Below are 21,554 nucleotides of genomic sequence, written 5' to 3'. Positions count from 1 at the left end.
GAGATGCAAGGATGGGTCAACATTAGAAAAGCATTGCAACTAATTATGTTAAAAATAAAAGCATCTCAGACCCTGTTGTTATGTCAATAGATGCAGAAAAAAGTCTTTGACAAAATATAATTATCAACAAATATCATTAAGTGTCTGCTGTGTGCCAGACACTGTTCTGAGTGCTGGGGACAACGATTATATATATATATTCAGCTTAACTATAAAATGAAGAGATACAAATATACACAATGTAAATACAAAGTAGTTTGGAAGAGAGGGTGCTAGCAGTTGGGAATATCAAGAAAAGCTTCATTTAGAAGTTTTTGCTTAAGATAATTCTTAAAAGAAGAGATATACTCTATAAGGCAGACGTAAGGAGGGATTACATTCCAGGCTTGTGGAAGATAGCAGCTGCAAAGGTGTGGATACAGGAGATAGTGTGTTATGTTTGTGGAATAGAAAAAGCCAAATGGGCTGGATTTCAGAGTGTGGGTGGCAGACTGTGTGTGCATTGGGGTTGAAAACAGAGGGCCAGGTTATCTAGGGCTTTAAAAACCTAAACAGAGGAATTTGTCTTTTATCCCAGAGGCAACAGGAAACAACTGCAGTTTACAGTATATATAGAAGGGTTGGCCTTAGCAAGAAGGATCATTTCTCTGTCAGTGATTGGGAAAAAAGAGGAACCAGTAGAAGATGATGTCAGGTGCTTTTGAGGTGAACAGAATGGGTCAAAGGGAAACACATCTAATGGCTTCAGTTTTTTTACTAAAGTAAAAAAGACAAGAAGTTCTCAGCTAAGAGAGAGGGGCAAGAGCATGGCTAGGGACCTGAGAGAAAAGAAAGTTTAAAATAGTATTTGTGGAGCATGAGATAGGTGTTCAATTAGGGAAGTTTAAAAGGATTCCCTTGCTGCCCTGAGAGCCTAGTTAAAGTAGAATAATTTGGATTTTAAAAAATTAATTAAATTTTAGGGTTTTTTTAATTAAAAAAAATTTATTTAGTCACTTCCATAAGCTTTTGAGTTTTAAATTTTCTCACCTTCCCTTCTTCCCCTCATCCCTCCCCAAAATGGCATGCAATCTGATATAGGCTCCACATATACATTCCTGTTAAACATCTTCACATTAGTCATGTTGTAAAGAAGAATTAGAACCAAAAGGAGGAACCATGAGAAAGAAGAAACAAAACAACAGTAACAAAAAGAGAGAGCAAATAGTATGTTTCAGTCTGCATTCAGACGCCATAGTTCTTTCTCTGGATGTGGACAGCATTTTCCGTCATGAATCTTGGATTGTCTTAGATCCCTGCATTGCTGAGAAGAGCCAAGTCGATGAAAGTTTGCATCGCACAATGTGGCTGACTTCACTCAGCATCAGTTCATATAAGTTTTTCCAGGTTTTTCTGAAGTCTGCTCCTGATTTCTTATAGCACAGTAGTATTCCATTATATTCAGATACCACAACTTGTTCAGCCATTCCCCAGTTGATGGGCATCCCTTCAGTTTCCAATTCTTGGCCACCACAACAAGAGCTGCTACAAATATTTTTGTACCTGTGGGTCCTTTTCCCATGTTTATGATCTCTTTGGGATATAGCCCTAGAAGTGCCATTGTTGGGTCAAAGGGTATGCACGTTTTTATAGCCTTTAGAACATAGTTCCAAATTGCTCTCCAGAATGGTTGGATCAGTTCACAATTCCACCAACAATGAATGCATTAGTGTTCTAATTTTCCCACATCTCCAACATTTATTATTTTCCTGTTTTGTCATGTTAGCCAGTCTGATAGGTGTGATGTGGTACTTCAGGGTTGTTTTGATTTGCATTTCTAATCAATAGTGATTTAGAGCATTTTTTCATCTGACTATAGATAGTTTTAATTTCTTCATCTGAAAACTACCCGAATAGTGGATTTTTAATGTACCCTGTCATCACATTTGTGTGGCTTCTCCCTTCTCTATTAAGAAGCATCTAAACGGGAATGGGGAAGGCAGATGATGGTAGTAGCCTTAGGCTAAGGCACAGAAAGTGAAACATAGTGATAGAACAGGAGGTCAGTATTACAATTTAGTAGGTGACTATCACTCTGTGTAGCTGAGGTGGAATAAAGGACCAAGTTGTGGCATTTGAGGGCTTTGAGGAATAGGTAGTCAGCAGCTCATCTACACAGATATTAAAGTCCTTTAGTTTAAGGGCCAGTTGGAAAGCAGAGAATGATGGTGAGCCAAGTGCTGAATTCCTTGACAAAGGAGGGAGAATTGGGGTCAGCCCAATACTACAGCCCCTATAATTTTTATTGAGTGGATGTCAAAGATTGCTGAGTGAGTCAGAAAGTGGCATTGTGGCACAAGGAGTATTCTGATTGTCCCTTTAGGGCCATAATATCTAGCTGTATAAGGGAAAGTATAGCCTGTGCTAGAGAAGACAGCTGGGATGCAGTATCCTCAGAGAGGGCTGAAGTGGAAGCCAACACGGGTAGGGTAGGATTGAGGAGGATGAGGATGAAAGAATAAGAGGAAAGGTTTGCAAAGAGTTTCCTCCTAAATTAATATGATTTATTGGTATAGGTTAGGGAAAGAAAGAGGAAAATCTACAGAGATAATAGTGGGCAGCAGATGAATAATGATGCTTACAATCCTCAAGGGCTGTTGCTGGTGGAGCTGGTTAGCAGGGCCTGGGTTTGATATTTTCTCAGGGGTGGCTGGTAGAGAAGAGTGGTATGTAGGGGATTGGGGAGTCGTCTCCCTAGACAGATGTGCTGCTTGATAATTCTCCCCATGTGACACTCATTTCCTGTCTTCATGTATTTGGCTTTGGTCATTCCCTTGTACTTCCTCCTTAGCTTTGCTCTTTTCAAGACCGTCTTTTCCTTTAAATGTAGTTCAGGCACCATCTTCTATGTTAAACTTTTCTTCCTTCTCAAACTACCATGTACTGAATTAACTACTTTGTGTGTATTCATTTCCTGTGTATTATTCACTTTCATTTATTTACATTTATGCTGCATGCATTTTTATATATGCATATATATATATTTATATATACTTATTATCTCCCTTAGTAGACTGTAAGTTTTTTATAAGTATGAATTGTTTCATTCTTTGTGCCTGTTTCCCCAGTGCTAAGCAGAGTTGATTTATTGCTTGGCCAGGCCTAAATGTGCGTTCAGTCCCAGCCTGCCCATTGAAACTGTTCTTGCTCCTCTTCAGGGTTAGATATCTGGTAGAGAGAGGTGGGGATGTGATGATGGACAGCAGTCCTTATTTATATTGAAACAACAACAACTGTATAAAGTATAGCAAGCATAGAAGGATCTTTTTTAAAAGTATGATAAAAAGTATCTGCCTGGTCAGTCAGTCAGGAAGTATTTATGTGCCAGCCATTATGCTAAGTATCAGGGATACAAAGAAAGGCAAAAAATAGTCTCTGGTCTTGAGGGGTCACAATCTAATATGGGAGAAAACAAGCAAACAAATATGTACAAGCAATCTGTCTACAAAATGCATAAATAATAATATTAAAATAATTAACAGAGGAAAAGCACTAGAAATAAAAGGAGACTGGAAAGATACAATGGGACCAGGTCATAAAGGGTGTACAGATAGCTGACCATATCAGCTAGTGGTGAAGTAGGTAAGAGTACCTGGCATAGGGTCGGGAACACTTGGATTCAGATTTGACCTCAGGTACTTAGTAGCTATGTAACCTTGGGCAAGTCACTTAACCTTCTGTTTGTCTCAGTTTTCTCAACTGTAAAATGGGGGTAATGGCATCAACCTCCCAGGGTTATTGTGAGGATCAAATGAGATGTTTGTAAAGTGCACAGTGCCTGGCATATACAGTAAGTGCCATATAAATGCTAGTTGTTATTGTTATCATGATTATTATTTTTGTTAGGTAGCAATGTGCAGTAGGCATACAGTTTGCCCAAAAGAATGACTAAACAGATGAGAGGACCAGGGGAACTTCATGGTGCCGTGCTGAGATGCACAATTTTGGTCTTTTGTCAGTACCTACATGTAGGTATTGGTAACTTTTATAAATAACTCATATTTCAGGTTGATGTTCCTCTTAGAAGAGAAGGCAGAGCAAAGAGGCTAGGGCTAGATAAATAGATCTAAGGGTCATCTGCAAAGACATGATAATTGAGTCCGTGGGAGCTGATCTGAGAAGATTATTTATGGGATCCTAGAGGTGAAAGGGACCTCAGTGGTCATCTAGTCCAAGCCTGTAGGTGAACAGTAATCTTCTCTACGATATTTTTAACAATTCTTACCTGTCACTTAGAACCTATGTAGCAGCAGGATTTTGCTTGCCATTTTGTGAATTGTATAATATATCTCTGTCATGTTCTATTTTCCAATGATTTTCTCTTTTACAATTTTTCAGGCTGGAGTAAGACAACTTTATGTACAGATTGACTTTGCTGCCATGTAATGAATTGTCAGAAATTGTGCTCTTTGGACCAAAGGTTTCTGGTACTGTACAATCTAAAACATTGTGTCCTCATCTTTTATAAAATAGAGCCATCACCACTACAACAACCCAAGATGAAGACCAAGTAGACACATCTTTTATGGTCTAGTGGAGGAGTTCTCTTCTAAGGAGCCAAAATTAAAAGGATCTGTCCTGGACTTTTGGTCTTGTTTTTTGTGCCCTCTCTTTCTAAACCATTTTCTTTTAAAGGTTTCTTTTTCTTTCTTTTCTACTATCATATCTTTATTTCAGTAGAAATTCAGATTGTGGGCCAGTGATCATTGGTAATGTCTTCTCTGAAGCTACTGAAACCACAGCTCATTCCCCACAAACCAGTGTTATTAGAAAAGAAAAAAAGTTTAAAAAAGGAAATCTGTTTTGTATGTAATGTCACATTGTTGACATTCTTCAATATAATCATATGTTTTTTGTAAAATTGTTTGTACTTTGCAAACTTAATGAACCAAACCATATTGGGTTTTCAAAGTGCCTTTGCTTCAGAAAATATATTTGCCAGCACAGAAATGTAATGTCAGGGGGTTTTATTTTTTTTTTATGGACATACTGTAACTTGTACAAAATAAGACTCTTGCTACTGATGTATACTAAATTTATTTTTGTGTACTTCAAGCATAGTTTTAAATGTATAAAAATTCCCCATTATTGTTTTATCTTGTCAAAATAAAAAGGTAATACTTTTTTAAAAAAAAATTCATTATCACATAAATTACTCTTTTGGATTGTTTTCAAAGGTTTGCACATACATCTGTTGTACAAATGGCTGTTTTGATTTAATTAAACATCTGCTAGTCTCCAAATGATTTTCATAAAACTGCTTTCTGTATGTGGGAAGCAGTCCTAGATTCCCCATTGCCATTTTTATGGAGTTTGTAAATAAATGAAGGGAAAGAATACTTACTGGCTCCTGGTGAGGGGTGGGGAGAAAAGGTGATGATTTGTGTTTTTTAAATGCTGATTTTTTTAGCTTTGTTTTCCTGTGCAAAGCTTTGCATACGTAAAATTGCTTTCAGGAACTCCCTGAGGCTTGAAAATGATGGATTTCATTGAATTGTCACCAGTTTCCTAAATGGAAGTGAGGCGATCCTGAGACTAAACAAAGCATGGGAGGTGAGTTTAGCACTTGACCTAACACAGGCATCTTAAGCAGAGGTGAAGGCAGGCACTCTTATGGATCTAATTTGAGAGGATGAGCATTGATACTTTTGAAGGAATACTGAAATGGATAACTCTTTTTCTATTTATAAATTAAATTCTCATTTCATGTTAAAAATTGAAATAGCTAAGAAATCCTAAAGGAAGAAAATGAATATTTGAGAATATTAGTGAATAGCAAGTTCTTAATTTTCCATTGGGAGCAGAAAAAAATATGTTCATTTTCTACTGTGGTATAATTTGATTATCTGATTTCCATGTCTCTGACCTACAATCTCAAGAAGTGAGCATTTATGGTGCATCAAATATGGCAATGGTTTCTACGTAAGGAAAAGAAAACAAGTAATAGATTATCATTAGGAAAATTGTCTATCTTGACTAAATTATGGATTTATTGCTACTGATTGGTATGAAGTACATTTATATATATTCTTTTGTTGTAAATTAAGTAGTAGTTTCAGAGCTGTAGGACTTGCTAGAGAGATTTCCTGAACCTAAGAATCAATGCAATTATAACTAGTTTAACTGAAGTAATCATTGGAATCTTTTAAAGGGGTGAGGAAAAGATATATTCCCATGATCCTGCTGCTTTTACTTGACAGGTATAATTAGTCTTTTCTAATCTTCTAACCACTGTTAAGCCTGTGAAAACTCTGATTTATTCTTTAAATGTATCACAGAAATAATGTTCATATTATAGAAAAATGACAGAATTAGTATGACTGAGAGATTCTGGAGTTTAAGACTTAAGACAATTGAATATGGAAGAATTTGTAAGACATTTCCAATGTGGAGAATGAGATTTTCTGTAAGTAGGTATATGCATGATTGTTGTGTGGGTTTTAAAGAAGGGCCAGGTGCTCATTATTGTGGTCTTTATGTACACTTTCTGCTATTCAGCAGAAAGAAGGATTTTTACAGATACTAATCTGAGCCACTGTTTGCTTTTTAATGAAGAAAAACCTGCTTCTCTTTATGAAATTGTATTCACAGTGCACCCTAAGAAATTGCATGGTATTATAAATTTTCCATTTGATGACAGTTTAGAGCTACTGGATTAAGGAACAAAATTCTTACCATTACTTCTACATTGAGAGTAGGAGCCTGAAATCACAAGATTGGTATAAATAATTTCTGCATTAGTTCAAATGAATGTATATAGTATTAAAGTATAGTGGAAGACAGCCACCTTCTTATTCTTTCCATGAGTGACTGATTTAACAGCATTCTTGGTAAAGGTGTGCTACTTCAGATTATTTTGCCAAGAAATAATGTTGTTAGTTTTCTCTTTTAGAGAAAAGATTAGTAATTATTGTTGGGTTATAGAACTTTTGTAGTTTTGCAAAAATAGATTTTTTGTAAAACTGAGATTTCGCTAACACTTTACAAAACAAAACATTCACTGAAAAAAAATTTTATATTGCTAAGGAAATGTTTACCTTGTAATAGAACTTCCTTAAACAAATTTATGTATACTTTTTTTTAAATCAGTATGGCGTTAATGAAGATGAAACATTTAACATGTACAACTTCCTGCTTTTGCTAACCCTGAAATGCAGATTCTTGTCCGATCTGTTATCTAGAAGTAGGCAAGCCCTCATACTGTCTTGGGTGGAAGAGACTGCAGCATTCTGGGAGATATAATGGGTAGTGTAAGAGTATTTGGCATTATTATCATGTTAAGCTGGTATGATCTCATTTGGTACTATGCTTTTCCTTGTGTCCTGAAGGGTCTTCATATTCTTCAAAAAACAAGCTTAGTTAAAACCCAAGAGGGTTTTTATTGCAGAATCATATAAAACCACTATATTTTTAAACAAATGGGATAGGAAGATAAGTGTTGAGAAAGCTAAACACAAAATATTTCACTGCTAATTACAGAGCTGAAAGAGATCATAGAAATATCTTCTAGAATAGATTTTACATGTGAGAACAGAGGGCAGAGAGGTAAAGTTACTTCCCCAAGGTCATACAGCTATTAGTGGCAAATCTATAGTCTTATGATGGGACAATCCAGTAGTCTTTTCATTACATCATGCTCCCTCCCCAGCATATCATTATTTCCAGACATTCTAAATCATTTTATAAATGGAAGAGCTTATTTGCCCCAAGGCATAATCTAATAAATGGTATAAGCAAAACACTTTAATGAAATTTGACTCTGTATCAAGTAACAGAGGTTCATTTTGATCTTTGGATTGCTGTTTTTTTTTTTACTAGAGGATCTTTTGTTACATTAGTGCTAGATATTCTGACATAAAATTTTTTAGCCCTTTTTTTTAACCTCAGAGTTTAAAACATATACAAAAGATGATGGAATCTCTACATATCATAATTTCCCTTGGTAAATATCTTTGTTTTCTCTTCAGAGCTAAACTGAGATTTCTATTTGTTTCAGTTTCTTACATTTTAGAGCTTTAGAAAACAGAAGGGTAACTCAAAAATGACCTCATTTTAGTTTTACTGACATAGATTTACAGTTGGAAGGGGACCTTAGACATCATTTAATTCAACCTCTCTCTATATGTGAAAAAACTAAGGCCTGGAGAGATTAAGGGCCTTGCCCACCATAGTCATTTAGCTAATAAATAGCAAAGCCAGGGTATTCTTCAGTGAAGAAATACACTTATCTTTAGGTATGTACTCAGTTATGCAGGCTTGAGCATTCATGACATTATAGAATCACTGGATGAATTATAGATGACTTTTTCTAGCAAGAAGAGATATTTGGACAAGAAAGGACTATGATCTCGTTAAGTACTTTTAGCACTTTTTTTTCCAGTTCTTTTCTTCCTGACTTCAAGATTTTGAAAATTGATCCCTAGATGCCTTCAAAATCATGTGTGTTTATTTTGTCATCACTAGTTGTTCTGCCTGATTTACCTTAAGTGCCATTTCCACTTCTGTTTATAAAAATGCATCAGGTACCAAATATGATCATTTCACTATCATTGATGAGGCAAATAGAGAAGCATTAACAAATCTGTTGCATATTCATGTGTCATCCAGCCTGTTTTACAGGTGAGTGCTCCTGGGATGATCTGAATAGTCCATTTTCCCCTGTTTTGTGAGGCAATACTCCTCATAATTATCTGCTAATCATCATTCTCCATGTTTTGCAAAATAAATTTGTATTTTAAACTGACCTTGACCTTTGTTGGTCTGTCTACTTTGCCGTGAGACTTTCTTTTAACAAAAGTATTTTAAATTCGCAAAGAATTTATTTTAAGACAGCCTGGCAAACTAAGTGATTCAGATTTTTACCATCAAAACAACATAAAAACAAACAACATAGATTATTAGGTAGCTAATTTTTTTGCACAGACTGTGTGATCTAAATGTATTTCTTGATTTTATTTAAAAATATAACCAGGGAAATGAAATGAAATTCAGTGCTCATGTTAGATAAAATGTCTTTGGCCATATTTTCATGAGGCCATTAAAAAATTCCACTAATTGCAAAGAAATTTGATCCCAGGAACTGTGAAATATATTAGCATTTTATGAATTTATCATGCCAAAATTTTTAATGTTGGGGACAAATTACACCTGCATGATCCTGTCCTTAGTGATGTTTATGTTCTTAGGCCTTCTTGTCCTGAATGTCTAGTCTATAGTAAAGTCCGCTCACTGCTGGCTAGAAATAGATTACTTGAAATAGTAAATGCTGTCTTTTGCTGTAAGGGGTAGTTTAACTTCATGGATTCTGTCATAAGGTAGACAGCTAATGGGAACTCTCAGAAAGGATAAATGGAGCTCCATCACAATCCCTTCCTTGCCAAATTCTTCAGCGTAGTTTAGTAGGATATTCCTTTTCTTTTCCTGATCAGGTATTCAATTTTACAGAGATGTTGAAATAAGATTTTATATGAACAGTTTTGTTTTATCTTCAGCTTTTAAGGATTAAATCTTTTCTGTAAAGTGATGAGCTATACAAAGAATTATGTGATTTGATTTTATAAGAAAAATAATATCCATGTTTAGACTACTTGTAAATGCAGAAAGTTTTTTTTTAATTTGTTAATTATGATAGTATTTGGAAGTATTGTACCATAAGTTCCTTGAAGGAAGGGAACTATGTTTTACATTTCTGAGTTGCCTGCCAAACCTAACACAGTGCTTGCACAAAAATACCTAATAAAGGTACCTGCTCAATGTTGAATAAATAGGGATTATGAGTATATATAGCAGGGCAGCCCTAAAGTTGGGAACAAGTAATAAGCATAGTGCACAAAGACTCTTTCAGCATTCCTGTTGTATTCTACACAAATTAAAAGATTATCATTTTAATTGGACTTAAAGTATTCCAGTGAGGTAGATTTTTCTTTTTAATAGATGATGTGGAAGCAGGAGAAAGACATTATTTGTCTTATATATTGCCACATAACTAATTAGTAGAACTGGGGCTACAAAATCTACGATGTCTTGACCTTAGGTATTTTTCACAGCACATTCCAAAGTCAACCTTGTCTCCATTCTATGTTGAGCATTCTCATATTTGTGTGAGGTTTGATGACACATATTTAGCACAACATCTGAAAGAAACAGGGCTTTTTGATTGTAGCATATCAAGTTGGAAACTGATCTGGATACCAAATTCCTTCGAAGTAAGGAGGCTCTACACTTAAAAATAATTTTTAGATAACAAATCATGTATCTGTTTTAACTTTCATTCTCTTCCTTCTACCTCCAAATACCTTAGGTTGCAGTGGCCACCCTGCCTTAAAGTTCTCTGCTCCAACATACTGCCACTTCTATAACTTCCCAGTCTTTTCTGATGACAGGAAAACTTTCCCATGGATTTTAGTGCTTACTGGAATTTTTTGTCTTATTATATGTCATGTGTTTTTCAGGCTGGTTGGTGACTCTGTTCTAGATAGATTAGAGGTAGTGGGTCTTAAGTTTTCATAAGTCATGTCTACATTTGATCCAACTGCAGTAAACCTCAGTGAATTGGTTGCTATGTGGGGTGTGTGTGTGTGTGTGTGTGTGTGTGTGTGTGTGTGATGTGAGTATGCGTGTGCACACAAGTTAGTGTGGATTTTGTGAACAGCTACAGAGTAGGATATTTTGCATCTGAAATACTGTGAATAAAAAGTTGCCAAAACCATTCCAGGCAGTAGACATTTAAACTGAACTGCAGAATACATAACCTCCCTGCTTCCTCTTATTAGGGTTTGAGTTTTCGGTGAAGAATGGGGCATCTAACCAAGTCTTTCAGTACTAACCAATATTGCATATGGAAATGTCAGATTTTAAAGACTATGTTTTAATGTGGTTTTTAAGTGCTGAAGTAAGAAATTATGCTCAAGTGCAATAGAATAAATCTATAAAGGTATATTTCACCCTTTCTACTTGAAGACAGTAATATGTAAAGCATAACATCAAATGTATTTTTTAAAAGGATCATGAAAGATACTGTATGAAAATATTCTTTTCAATAAAACTTTGGTTTAAAAATCTGTTATCTGAATTGTCTGTTAGTACTGGTATTTAATTGGACTCTGAACTGTAGCAACAAATGGAAGTGGAGATGAGGAGAAGAAAAGTCTCAAAATGAGCCTTTTTTCCCCCAAACAGAAAAGTTACTAAGAAGGGAACAGTTATTGTGGCTGATAAGGGAAGCAGTATTGTTAGCAGTTATTGAGGTTGCCATTGCCTGTTTCTCAGACATCAGAAATCACCACTCCATAAGTCAACAAGCATTATCAAGTTAGATTGTTTTGTTGGAGAGAGTGGAGGAAACCACGTTTGGAACAGTTCTCTTCTTTTCCAGAATGGCCATGACAGTGAGTACTAACATAACATGAAAAAATGATCAGGATTAGATGGTTACATGGTTGATTTGAACTCTTAGTGATGGGTAGATGGCAAAAGAAAACTGATTAATTTTTTCCAACTTAGATTAATTGCTTTGTAATTTTAAGTGACAGATCACGGCTTCCCCTTTCCTTCCTTAGAAATGGCAAATTAAGTCTTTGGAAAAGCACACCTGGGTGCAGTTTGAAACACTGGACTAGTCAGTATTAATAGTTCATTCTCTGAATGCTCTGGCTTCCTGGTACTCGGTTCAGGGCCATCTCCAGTCCTCCTGATCTATATCTGGCCACTGGACCCAGATGGCTCTGGAGGAGAAATTGAGGCTGGTGACCTTGCACAGCTCTCCTTCACTTTAATCCAATTCATTTGCATGTCATGGTGTCACCTCCCTGATGTCATGGTCTTCTTTGAGAAGGACAAACAACAACCTCTTGGAGGCCTGAAATCAGGACCCTCCTTTCCACTTAACTATTAGAAACTCACTTGTTTAAAACAGATTCATTACTTTTTTTTCTCTATACAGAAGCACATGCCATGCATGGAGAATTCATTCATGCTTCTTGGACAGGGAGGGGGAACAGAAGAATTTTATTTAAAAAATATGGCACTAGTTATGTGTATACAGTTATGCCACATTGCAAGGGGTTAGAGTTGCAGTGCTCCTGTGATCTGGAAAATCTGCATAAATTTTTTTGGCCCTCCCTTTGTACCAGAGAAGTCTGAATTTTTTCTTTTTCTTTTATGGGGTGTTTGCAGTACCTTATTGTAAAATTTGAGTTAAGTATTTGGTCATAGGTTCTGTGTTATCTGCTGGCCTTTGCATGTCCTCTGTAGCTTCCACAAAACTCCAAAATTCCCATTTAATTTCTTATGCCAACCAATGATATATTGAAACCAAAATGGGGCAAGTCGTGATGTGGAAGGGATAACTGTATATTTGAGTTGGGCTTTATAGAATGGGAGGCACCAAAGAGAGTGTGGGCAAAGGCTTGGATGCTGGAAGGTATCTGGTACTGTAGGGGATGGCAAGAAATCCATTTTGACGAGAGTATAGAATATGTGGAAGAAAGCAATGTGCTAAAAGGGTTGGGAATATAAAATGGTTAAACAGATTGTAGAGGATCTTGAAAATCAGGCCCATGCCCCCCACCTCCTTTCTGTCAGGTTGGTACAGTCACCGTCTCTGCATGTTCTATGTCCTGCCTTTGTTCTTGTAGCTTCCTCCACCTTAAATGCTCCTCCCTTTTGTTGGTCTAAATGACACCTATCCATTACTTAAAGTCCCACGTTGTTGTGGACTGCTCTAGTCCACACTGATGACTTGCCTGAACTACTGTTGTATTTATACACAGTATTGTGAAAAGGGAGAAAAAAGTGCTTAGATTTGGCTTCTGAGAACCTGGGTTCAAATCTTGTCTCTCCCATTTAATCACCTGCAGTTCCTGATTAGTGTAAATAATGAACCACCAGAAGTGGTCACATGTACTCAAAGTTGTAATTATGTATAAAATATGCTCATTGCTTCCAGCCCAATGGAAATATGTAGTGCAAATTATTCTCACTAATTGGATACTAGCTGTACCTTGTGTGGCTTTGGCAAATCATTTAATCTCTGTACCTCAACTCCATCATCTGTAAAATGAAGGGGTTGGATTAGAGCTGACAGATTTCAGCCCTAAAATAGTGATCCTCTAAATGCTGTTAATCCTACTTTGTCATTTAAGACTATCTGTTCCCTGAGACTAGAGCCTCTGCCTTTTCCTTTATTGTGTATCCTCCACAGTACTTGGCATGATTCATCAAAGAAAACAGACATCCCTATAAGTAAAGGGGCAGAAACCGACCTCCCTTTGTGTGTTTGAATGCTGGTAAACCTATTTATCTCCTTCTGCCCTACACATTTCTTGTCCTTGGAAGAGACTCATAATGACAACACTGAAAGGTTGGAAAATTTGCCTAAGAAGATAGGGGAAAGAAGCAGGAAAGAGAATTGGAGGGTTTTGAGAAGTCATTTAGTCAGACTCCTTATGTGAAGAATGATTCTCCCACAGCCAGCTTGTATTAGTAGTAACATGGATCTCAGATGAAATAAGATCACCCTTTAAACATAACTCCTAAGGTCATATCACATACGACACAATAGCAACTGTTCCTCAATACAGGCATTTTTGGTTTCCAGGGTAACAGTTTCCCTAGGGTTTGCTTATAATGTTGATCTAATTAGGACAGATCCTGTTTAGTTTAAAACATAGAAGCCAGAGGTGGTTGGGCCAAAACTTGTTTCATCAACCATTCAAAATGCATTTATTGTCTACTGTGTGTAAGGCACCATGGTAGGTCCTGGGAATACGAAGACAAAACCTAGGGAAGAAGTATTGGGAGGTACTTTATTATTTCTTTTCCAGTCTTCAAATACTCAAAGCGTTGTCATGTAGAGGATGCATTAGACATTCTTTACAACTTCAGAAGGCAGAAGTGGAACCGATGGGTTAAAACTACACAGAGGCAGGTTGTGACTCAATGTAAGGAGATTAGCAATACCCTAAAATGGACTGGGTGTCCAGAGGTAGTGAATAGCCATCACTGGAAATCTTCAAACAGGAGCTGACTATTGGATCAGGATATCATAGATGGGATCTATATTCTAGGTACTATTTACACATAATTTAGGATTCCTTCCTACTCCGAAGTTCTATGGTCCTATCTATGTGCAGCATGGAGCAGTGGAAAAATGTCAGGTTTTGAAATCCTGAGTTCTAGTCCCAGAATTGCCATTTACTTGTGTAACTTTGGGACAGATTACTTAACCTCTGTGCCTCACCTTCCTTACCTATAAAATAAATGGGTTAGACTAAATGGCTGCTATTACCTTCCAGCTCTAAATCCCTGAAGAAAGACATTGATTTTGTTTTATTCAGACAATGTGTGCTTATTCAAGCTCAACACTTTCAATTTTAAAATCTTGGATTAATTTCTAGTTTGCTAAATGACCCTTCCAACTATTCAATCCAACCAGAATTTCCTCAAAAATAGCGAATGGAAGCAACTTAAGACTTTCTTATCAAAGCCAAGCAATTTATCCTTCCATGTCTGCCTGCCCCCTTCTCTAACATTCTTAGTACAGTATTCAGACGCTTTGAAAAATATTTTATTCTTGGTCACTATAGGGAACTGTAATTTCCTCAGTAGCTGCTATTGCCAGAATAAATACTTTTTTGGAAGAGGTATTTCCTGAGCCAACACAGGAAAGGGGAAGGCATTTAAAGGGGTTAATTAGGTTCATTGTAACTGGAACTCTGTTGTTTAACTTGGGAGTTAAAAATGTCACTATCAACCTAACTTTACCTGAGCTTTCAAAGCAGCAGGTAAAATAACAAAGTTGCTCATATTTACAAGGGCAAATTCTGAAATGTTATATTACATTACAAGGCCCATTTTGAAACATTACAGCTGTTTAGATGTATGTCCTACAATTTATATTTTAAAACAGATTTTACACGGAGTGGTTTGGTCTCTGTTGAACTTGAGAACAAGAGCAGGTTCCCATCACTGTAATAACATTTATGAATAAATAAATGAAGCATTTATTAAGTGTTTTCTATGTGCAAAGCACTGTGCTGGGCTTACAAATAGAAAAGTAAAATAGTTCCTGCTCTCAAGGAGCTCTAATGGGGGAAGATAACACATTTGGGAGGTTTTACCTGTAAGGCAGACGGAAAGGACTCGTGGTCCTTAAGGTGCAGCTACAATGATAATTCTTTTTAATGCCATTTTCCACCGAAAATCATCAGTTTCTGATATTGAACCAAATGACAGTGCCAAAAACTTTGGTGACAGTAACTTGCTTTTCTGGGTCTTCAATAGATGTGGCTGTAGCACCTGCAGCAGGAGTAATTGCTAAGCTGATCTCCAAAGGAGTTGCTAACCAAGATGATGGCTATGGGTATAGGCTAAAAGTATTGCCATTCTCAGGGTTAGTGGTTTCAAGGTCTTGGAGTGCCTCCATCATGCTGAGGGAAGATGGTGGTCAAGGTGGTGGTGGTCTAACCTGTCTGGCTCCCATCTCTTCCCCAGGGTGCTTGCTACTTCAATTAGGTTAGCTTGCTTGCCCTATGAGTGGCAGCTGGTTGTCAGTTGGTGGGGATGGCTGGCCCCTTCTCTACAGGCAGCCAGGTTGGGCCAGGAGTCAGTAAAGCCTGAGTTCAAATCTGGCCTCTAGCTGTGTAACCTGGGCTAGTCACTTCTGCCTCAGTTGTAAAATGGGGATAATACCACTTACTTCACAGTGTTGTTGTAAGGATCAAATAAGATTTGTAAAATTCCTAGCATAGTGCCTAGCACACTGTAGGTGCAACACACTTATTCCCTTTGCTTTCTTACATAACTGTGAGACGATTTATCTCAGTGAGCAATTTCCCATTGACTTTTTCATGACACTTCCACGTAAGATTTTGGTTAATTAAATAATCAAATAAAATGCAAATGCCCAGTCAGTGTGATTCTTGTAAAACCACTTCTAGGCAGGAAGGGGCTACTGATCAATCACACCTTTTTGTATACTGATACTGACGACATTGATACAAGTCCTCCTGTTCTAATCTCCCCTTTCCACCTAAGAAAGTGAACCTGCTTAAACCTACAGGGACATGTCATGCTAATACTAGAAGGTAATGCCAATAAAAGACAGTATTAATCTGCGTAAACACATCTGAGTCATCCTTTCAGTATAATAATTGGACCGCAGGGTTGTAGGACTTACAAGAAGAAAGAGGTTTAGTGATCATTTAGTTCTCTCCTTTTATAGGTAAACACACTGAGGCTGGAAGTGTTGAATGACTTGTTCAAGTCACGAAGCCAGGATCTGAAATGTGTATCTAGAACACAGTAAAGACTTGTTGCTTGCTGGCTGTCTCCCCATCAAATGTTCTCCTACCTTGCACTGTACACCTTAGGCCCAATAATTTTTCACATTAAAAATAGCCAAAGTGCTGCAGTATTCACAATACACAGACTAAGTTAATCTCCAATGAACTTGAAAACAAATTCCCACCTTTGAAATTACACTTATCTCAGACTTCATAATTGTCCATATTTATGGAGCCAATGGTTTAGAATCCACTGTCTCTATTGAGATCTTGGGCTATGCTGAATAGAACTTCCAATAAACACAGGCCATATTCTCACTGCACTCTGCCCTGATCAGCTTCACCACAAATATTGTGCTCAGTTCTGGGAACTTCTGTTTAAGGACACTAAAAAGTTGAAGAGTTTTCAGAGGTCAACCTGGATAATGAAGGATCCTGAATCTGTTTCATCATCAGTAAAAGGAAGTGTTCAGCCTGGGGCAGAGAAGCCTCAAGAAAGTCATGTGAGCTTTCAATATTTAAAGAGCTATCACATGGAGGAAGGACTTGTTCTGTTTGGCCTCAGAGGTCAGAACCGAGAACACTGGCTGATGTTACAAAGGCAAATTTAAGGAAGAACCATCTCACAGTTTAATGGGACACTTCAAGAGGGAGAGGTTTTCCTCTTCCTAGAGGTCTTCGAACAGAGGGTGTTGGCTACTGTAATGGATTCCTTTCATGATGGGCTGAACTAAGTGGCTGCGGAGGGTCCTTCCAAGTATTCCATTCTGTGATTGTGCGTCTCATCTGAGCCATTCATGTGCCATGCCCAGACCCCATGTGCGTGTTGTTTAGCCCTGGTCCCAAACCTCCTTTTGTAGGCAAGAGCCACCAGCCTTTGGTCGTGGCACTGAATACCCACCCTCAACACTGTGGGCTTTTTTGAATTTTTTTTACATTAAAAACTTGTTTTTACATTAAAAAACAAAACAAAACAAAAACAACAACCAGCTGTCACTGATTCTTCAGCCAACAGTCAGAGTTTGCAAGTCTTATTTCCTCTTTTACTGAGAGTCAAAGTACAGAGCTTTGCATTTTACAGTTATACGTTTCTGGCCTCATAATATAGGAAATAGTACAGAGTTAGCACTAACTAGCTCCCCATCCCTCCCCCAACTCACAGTTCATAATACATTGATAGATGACTATCACATGAATCGATATGTTATCTTAAACACATACAGGATACATTTTTAATAAGTATCTCCAAAGAATAATTAAGGAAACTATGTGCCCAGCAACAAAGAGACTGGATGACTTGATCAGACCCATAGAAAGAAAATACCTGTCTAGTTGAATTTGCATTTACCTATAAGTTACTACACATCATGTTTAATTACTGAAACCACACAAGAACTGGCATTAAGGCCAAGGTTCACAATAAATACTACTGTTACAACACAACAAACATGCATATAAATGATAAGATTTAATAAGTTCCACTGAATGATGAATCTTTACAGACTACGGTGTTAGGTTTTTTAAAATGTCCTTTCTTCCTCTTTAGTCAAAGTCCTTTGTCAGCATGGACTTATGGTATCCATTTAAAATCCAATGGCAACTGTATGTGGATCCAGCATTTCCAATGCAATACATAACCCACATAATGTAGCCAGCCTTATGCCACATAATTAGGATGTCAGTTTAAATGAGATAAGCCAGTTCAGAAGGGTGTCACTTGACAGGATATGTGCTGTTGTACTTTTAGGTGGGTGGGATCTGGGTGGTGGTTTGTTCTCTCCAGATCTCTGAACATTACCATTAACTCCAGGCAGAATAATTCATCCTATACTAGCACAAAGTGACAAGCAAATTATGGTGAGTGAAGTATTACTAATCATTTACTTAGCTTTCTTCTAACAACTGTCATTTCTTTCCCTTCAAAAATGGCAGCTAGGTTTAAGTCAAAATGATTCACATTCCAATTATCCCTCTTAAGTTTTACCCTATAATTGCAGTCAAAACAGTAAACCCAATTTCTTAAGGTTAGGAAAAGTTACAAAACCATTCCACCTATGTCTATGTTACCTTCCTGCTCTGTCTGTACCCTCCTGCAAGTCATCTTAGGAAGTGGTCAAGGTGACACCAACTGATCTCAGAAGGAATGATGTGGCCTCTAATGAAACTAGGTTTTGTTTGATGAATTTATTTCCTTTTTTATTCATGAGAAAAATCCAAATGTTTGTCCATTTTGACTTTTGAAGTCGCACATCTTTGTATATACATCTGACAATGAAATAAAGGAGTGCAGAAACAGTGGCTATAGGCAGGAGCTATCAACAACTTGGGGTTTCAGAGTCATTTTCTGGCACAGGAAACAGTTTCAGCATTTCTACCTCCAGAGGATGCAAGTTTCCTGTTATAATTAATGAATGCAAAGGGCCACCCAGATCCACAGTACACATTTGCTTTAAGGTGCCAGCAGCAATTTTCTGCTCCTCAGATCCCACCCTGGCCAGGCCCACACAGATTGTCTCTTCAGTGATGGCTGTAAAATAAGGATAAGTATTTCAAACTGAGTCAGAAACCATGCTCTCTCCAATATCCTGTCTTTAATGGTTGTGTCAAAGGGAATTTGATGCAACAACTCAAATTTATGTGGCTCCTTAACATTCCCTGAATACACTTTATCTTCTCCCTCAATGATTCTGAACAAGTGGTCACCCACTCCTGTACATACCTCCTGCTCACCTCTGCCTCACTGCAAGCCTGGCTTTTGCTAATAAGCACATAAAGGCCAATCTCCTGTAAAAGACCTTTCCTTATTCCCTCAATTTATTAGCACATTCACCTTCTTCCTTCTAGCAGAATGTAAACATCTTGAGGGCAGAGATTAAATACTTATAAATGCTTGTTGAACTGACCTAAACCAAGGATTCTGAAGTGTTTTCTTTACAATAGCTAAATATCATCACCCCTATTTGACTGATGGGGAAACTGAGGCTTGGAAAGGATAAATGACTTGTCCATGATAAGACAGCTAGTCAGCATGTGAATTGGGATTAAAATGAGATTTCTTGACCCCAAGGTCCAATGCTAGTCCCATTAAGCAAAACAACCTATTTATGACTCTAAAAAGGAGAATAAAGTGTTAAAGTTGAATAGTAGGTTAAGAACCTGGATGACAAGAAGGGTGGAAAACACCCTTGACAAAAATAGGGTAGAGTAAAGCAGGATAAGTGCAGTGGGAAGATAAATCCTGTTTTGAATTTGTTGAGTTTAATATACTTATTGGATATAACAGTGGAGATTCTCAATAGGGAGTTGAAGGCATTGCACTGGAGCTCCAGAAATAGTGAAGGGTCCCAGCTATGTATGTCTGGGAGTCATCTATACAGAAATGGTAGCTGGATACAGGTGGGAGACTGAGGAGATAATCAACAAAAGAGGGTGTAGAGTGAGAAGAGGAGAAAACCCAGGACAGAACCCTGGGAAGTGAGCTCAAGTGTGTGCATGCATGACTGTGTGTATGTATGTCCATGTATATATGTGTGCACCTGTATTTTAAAGGGGGCAGAATATGGATGAGTCTGACAAACAGGAAGAGAACCATGGCATAGTAGTGTCATGAAAACCCACAGAGAGAGTAGGTAATAATGTCAAATGCTACAAGAAGGATGAGGCCAGAGAAAAGGATTTACAATAAAGGTACAATTGCTGACCCAAGGGTCAGCCTCAAAAAGCACAATTTCAGTTAAATGAAAAGAACAGGAACCAGATTATAAGGGCCAGAGAAGTGAGCGGGAGGTAAGAGAATGGAGGCAGCAGTGGAGATAACTTTTTCCTAGAAGTCTGGTTGTGAAATGTGAGGAAAAGATATAAGGTGATGACATACAGCTTGTCTGTTGAGATGGCTAGTCAAGTGAAATGTTTGTTGGATACATGAATGTGGAGTACTGCATATAACGTCAGACTTTTGATTTGTTGGGTAGTTTTGTGGAACTTTTTCCTATCCCTTTTAAAAAAATGTTTTATTATATGGGATGGGGCTGTGGGAGGGGGTAGGTGGTAGAAGGAAAAATATAGTGGGAAATAAAGGTGATATAAGAAATAATATACATAAAATTTCTTTGTAAAAAAATTTAAACAAATATTAGGCAAGGAATTCTCATAAGAGAGAATGGATGAGATGGTCAATTTAGGTGGCTTGAGAAAGAAAAAGTGTAGAAATGGCCACTGATATAAAAGGGGATACAAAAGAAGATATATCTAGTATTAGTGGGAACAGACACAGAAGCAACATCAGGGGAGAGTCAATTTTCTGCAGTTAAAAGGAAATGGAAAGAGCATGAGAGAAAGAGGTTTAATGAAGGGCAGTTCACCCCTGCCTTAGGATCTATTCAATTCAATAAACATTTATTAATTGCCTACTATATAAACAGAAACACAAAGATAAACAGTCTAGTTCAGGGGCGGGGAACCTTCGGCCTGGAGTCCACTTATGGCCCACTAGGTCCTCGAGTTCGGCTCTTTGACTGAATCCAAACTTCACAGATCCCCTGTGATCTGGTCTAGTCCCTACTCTTAAGAAACTACTGCTTCTCAGGCATTCTTAAAGATAGATGTACTCCAAACATCTTAATTTTTCCTTAGTAATCAGAAGTTTAGATGAATTTATCTGATTGAAACTTGGTTTACCATAATTTTACTCCCTTAGCACATTATTTATTTATTTATTTTTGTTAGGCGTTTACTTCTTTCAAGCTTGAAGGGCTTCCCCCCTAGATTATTCCAGGACATTTCTCTTTAACTAGTCCATACAAATCATGAAATATACAGATTTAATCATAATCGTTCTCAGAGTCTATCTTTCTAGACTGAATGGTACTTGCATAAATGATACTTTAGCAAATGAGTTAAGTTTCTGATAGAAACAATGGCTCAGTGACTTGAAAAATCACATACTTCAAACATTTTGAGACTAGTGAATTTCAGTCACTCATAGTAGTTAATTCAGCATGACTCACTGGTCTTTAAGCTGAAGGAGAGAGAGAGATTTTACCATCCTCTGATTCTCCTACCCTCAGCCCTAAACCAAACTAGAAACAGTGATCAGTGTGAATTAAGCAATTTGCACAAAGACTAACCATGGAGTGAAGACATTATGTAAACTATAAATACTGGAAACCCCAGTACAATGTTTGCACCATCACTGAGGAACTAGTAATGGGAATAAACTCAGCATCACCAGTT

The 21,554-nt window shown here is 37.3% G+C and overlaps 2 protein-coding genes across 4 annotated transcripts in view; one reads left to right on the top strand and one right to left on the bottom strand.

Moving 5' to 3' along the window:
- SLC30A7 (solute carrier family 30 member 7) overlaps positions 1–11,099 on the top strand; it is a 90,452-nt gene extending 79,353 nt beyond the window's left edge. The window contains exon 11 of the mRNA XM_020999949.2: positions 4,378–11,099. Coding sequence (XP_020855608.1) covers positions 4,378–4,425 — 48 coding nt within the window. The 3' untranslated portion in view covers positions 4,426–11,099. The remainder of the gene's footprint in view (positions 1–4,377) is intronic.
- Positions 11,100–17,343: 6,244 nt separating this feature from the next.
- Positions 17,344–21,554, bottom strand: part of DPH5 (diphthamide biosynthesis 5) — a 40,283-nt gene continuing 36,072 nt past the window's right edge. For all 3 annotated transcript variants that reach the window (XM_021000022.2, XM_021000029.2, XM_021000035.2), the window contains exon 8: positions 17,344–18,849. In XM_021000022.2, coding sequence (XP_020855681.1) covers positions 18,638–18,849 — 212 coding nt within the window. In that variant the 3' untranslated portion in view covers positions 17,344–18,637. The remainder of the gene's footprint in view (positions 18,850–21,554) is intronic.

Source organism: Phascolarctos cinereus, unplaced genomic scaffold, assembly GCF_003287225.1.
Source record: "Phascolarctos cinereus isolate Bilbo 61053 unplaced genomic scaffold, phaCin_HiC Scaffold_5;HRSCAF=322, whole genome shotgun sequence".
Lineage (NCBI taxonomy): Eukaryota > Metazoa > Chordata > Mammalia > Diprotodontia > Phascolarctidae > Phascolarctos > Phascolarctos cinereus.
Note: the sequence above shows the minus strand (reverse complement) of the source record. Positions and strands in the feature narration are given on the sequence as shown.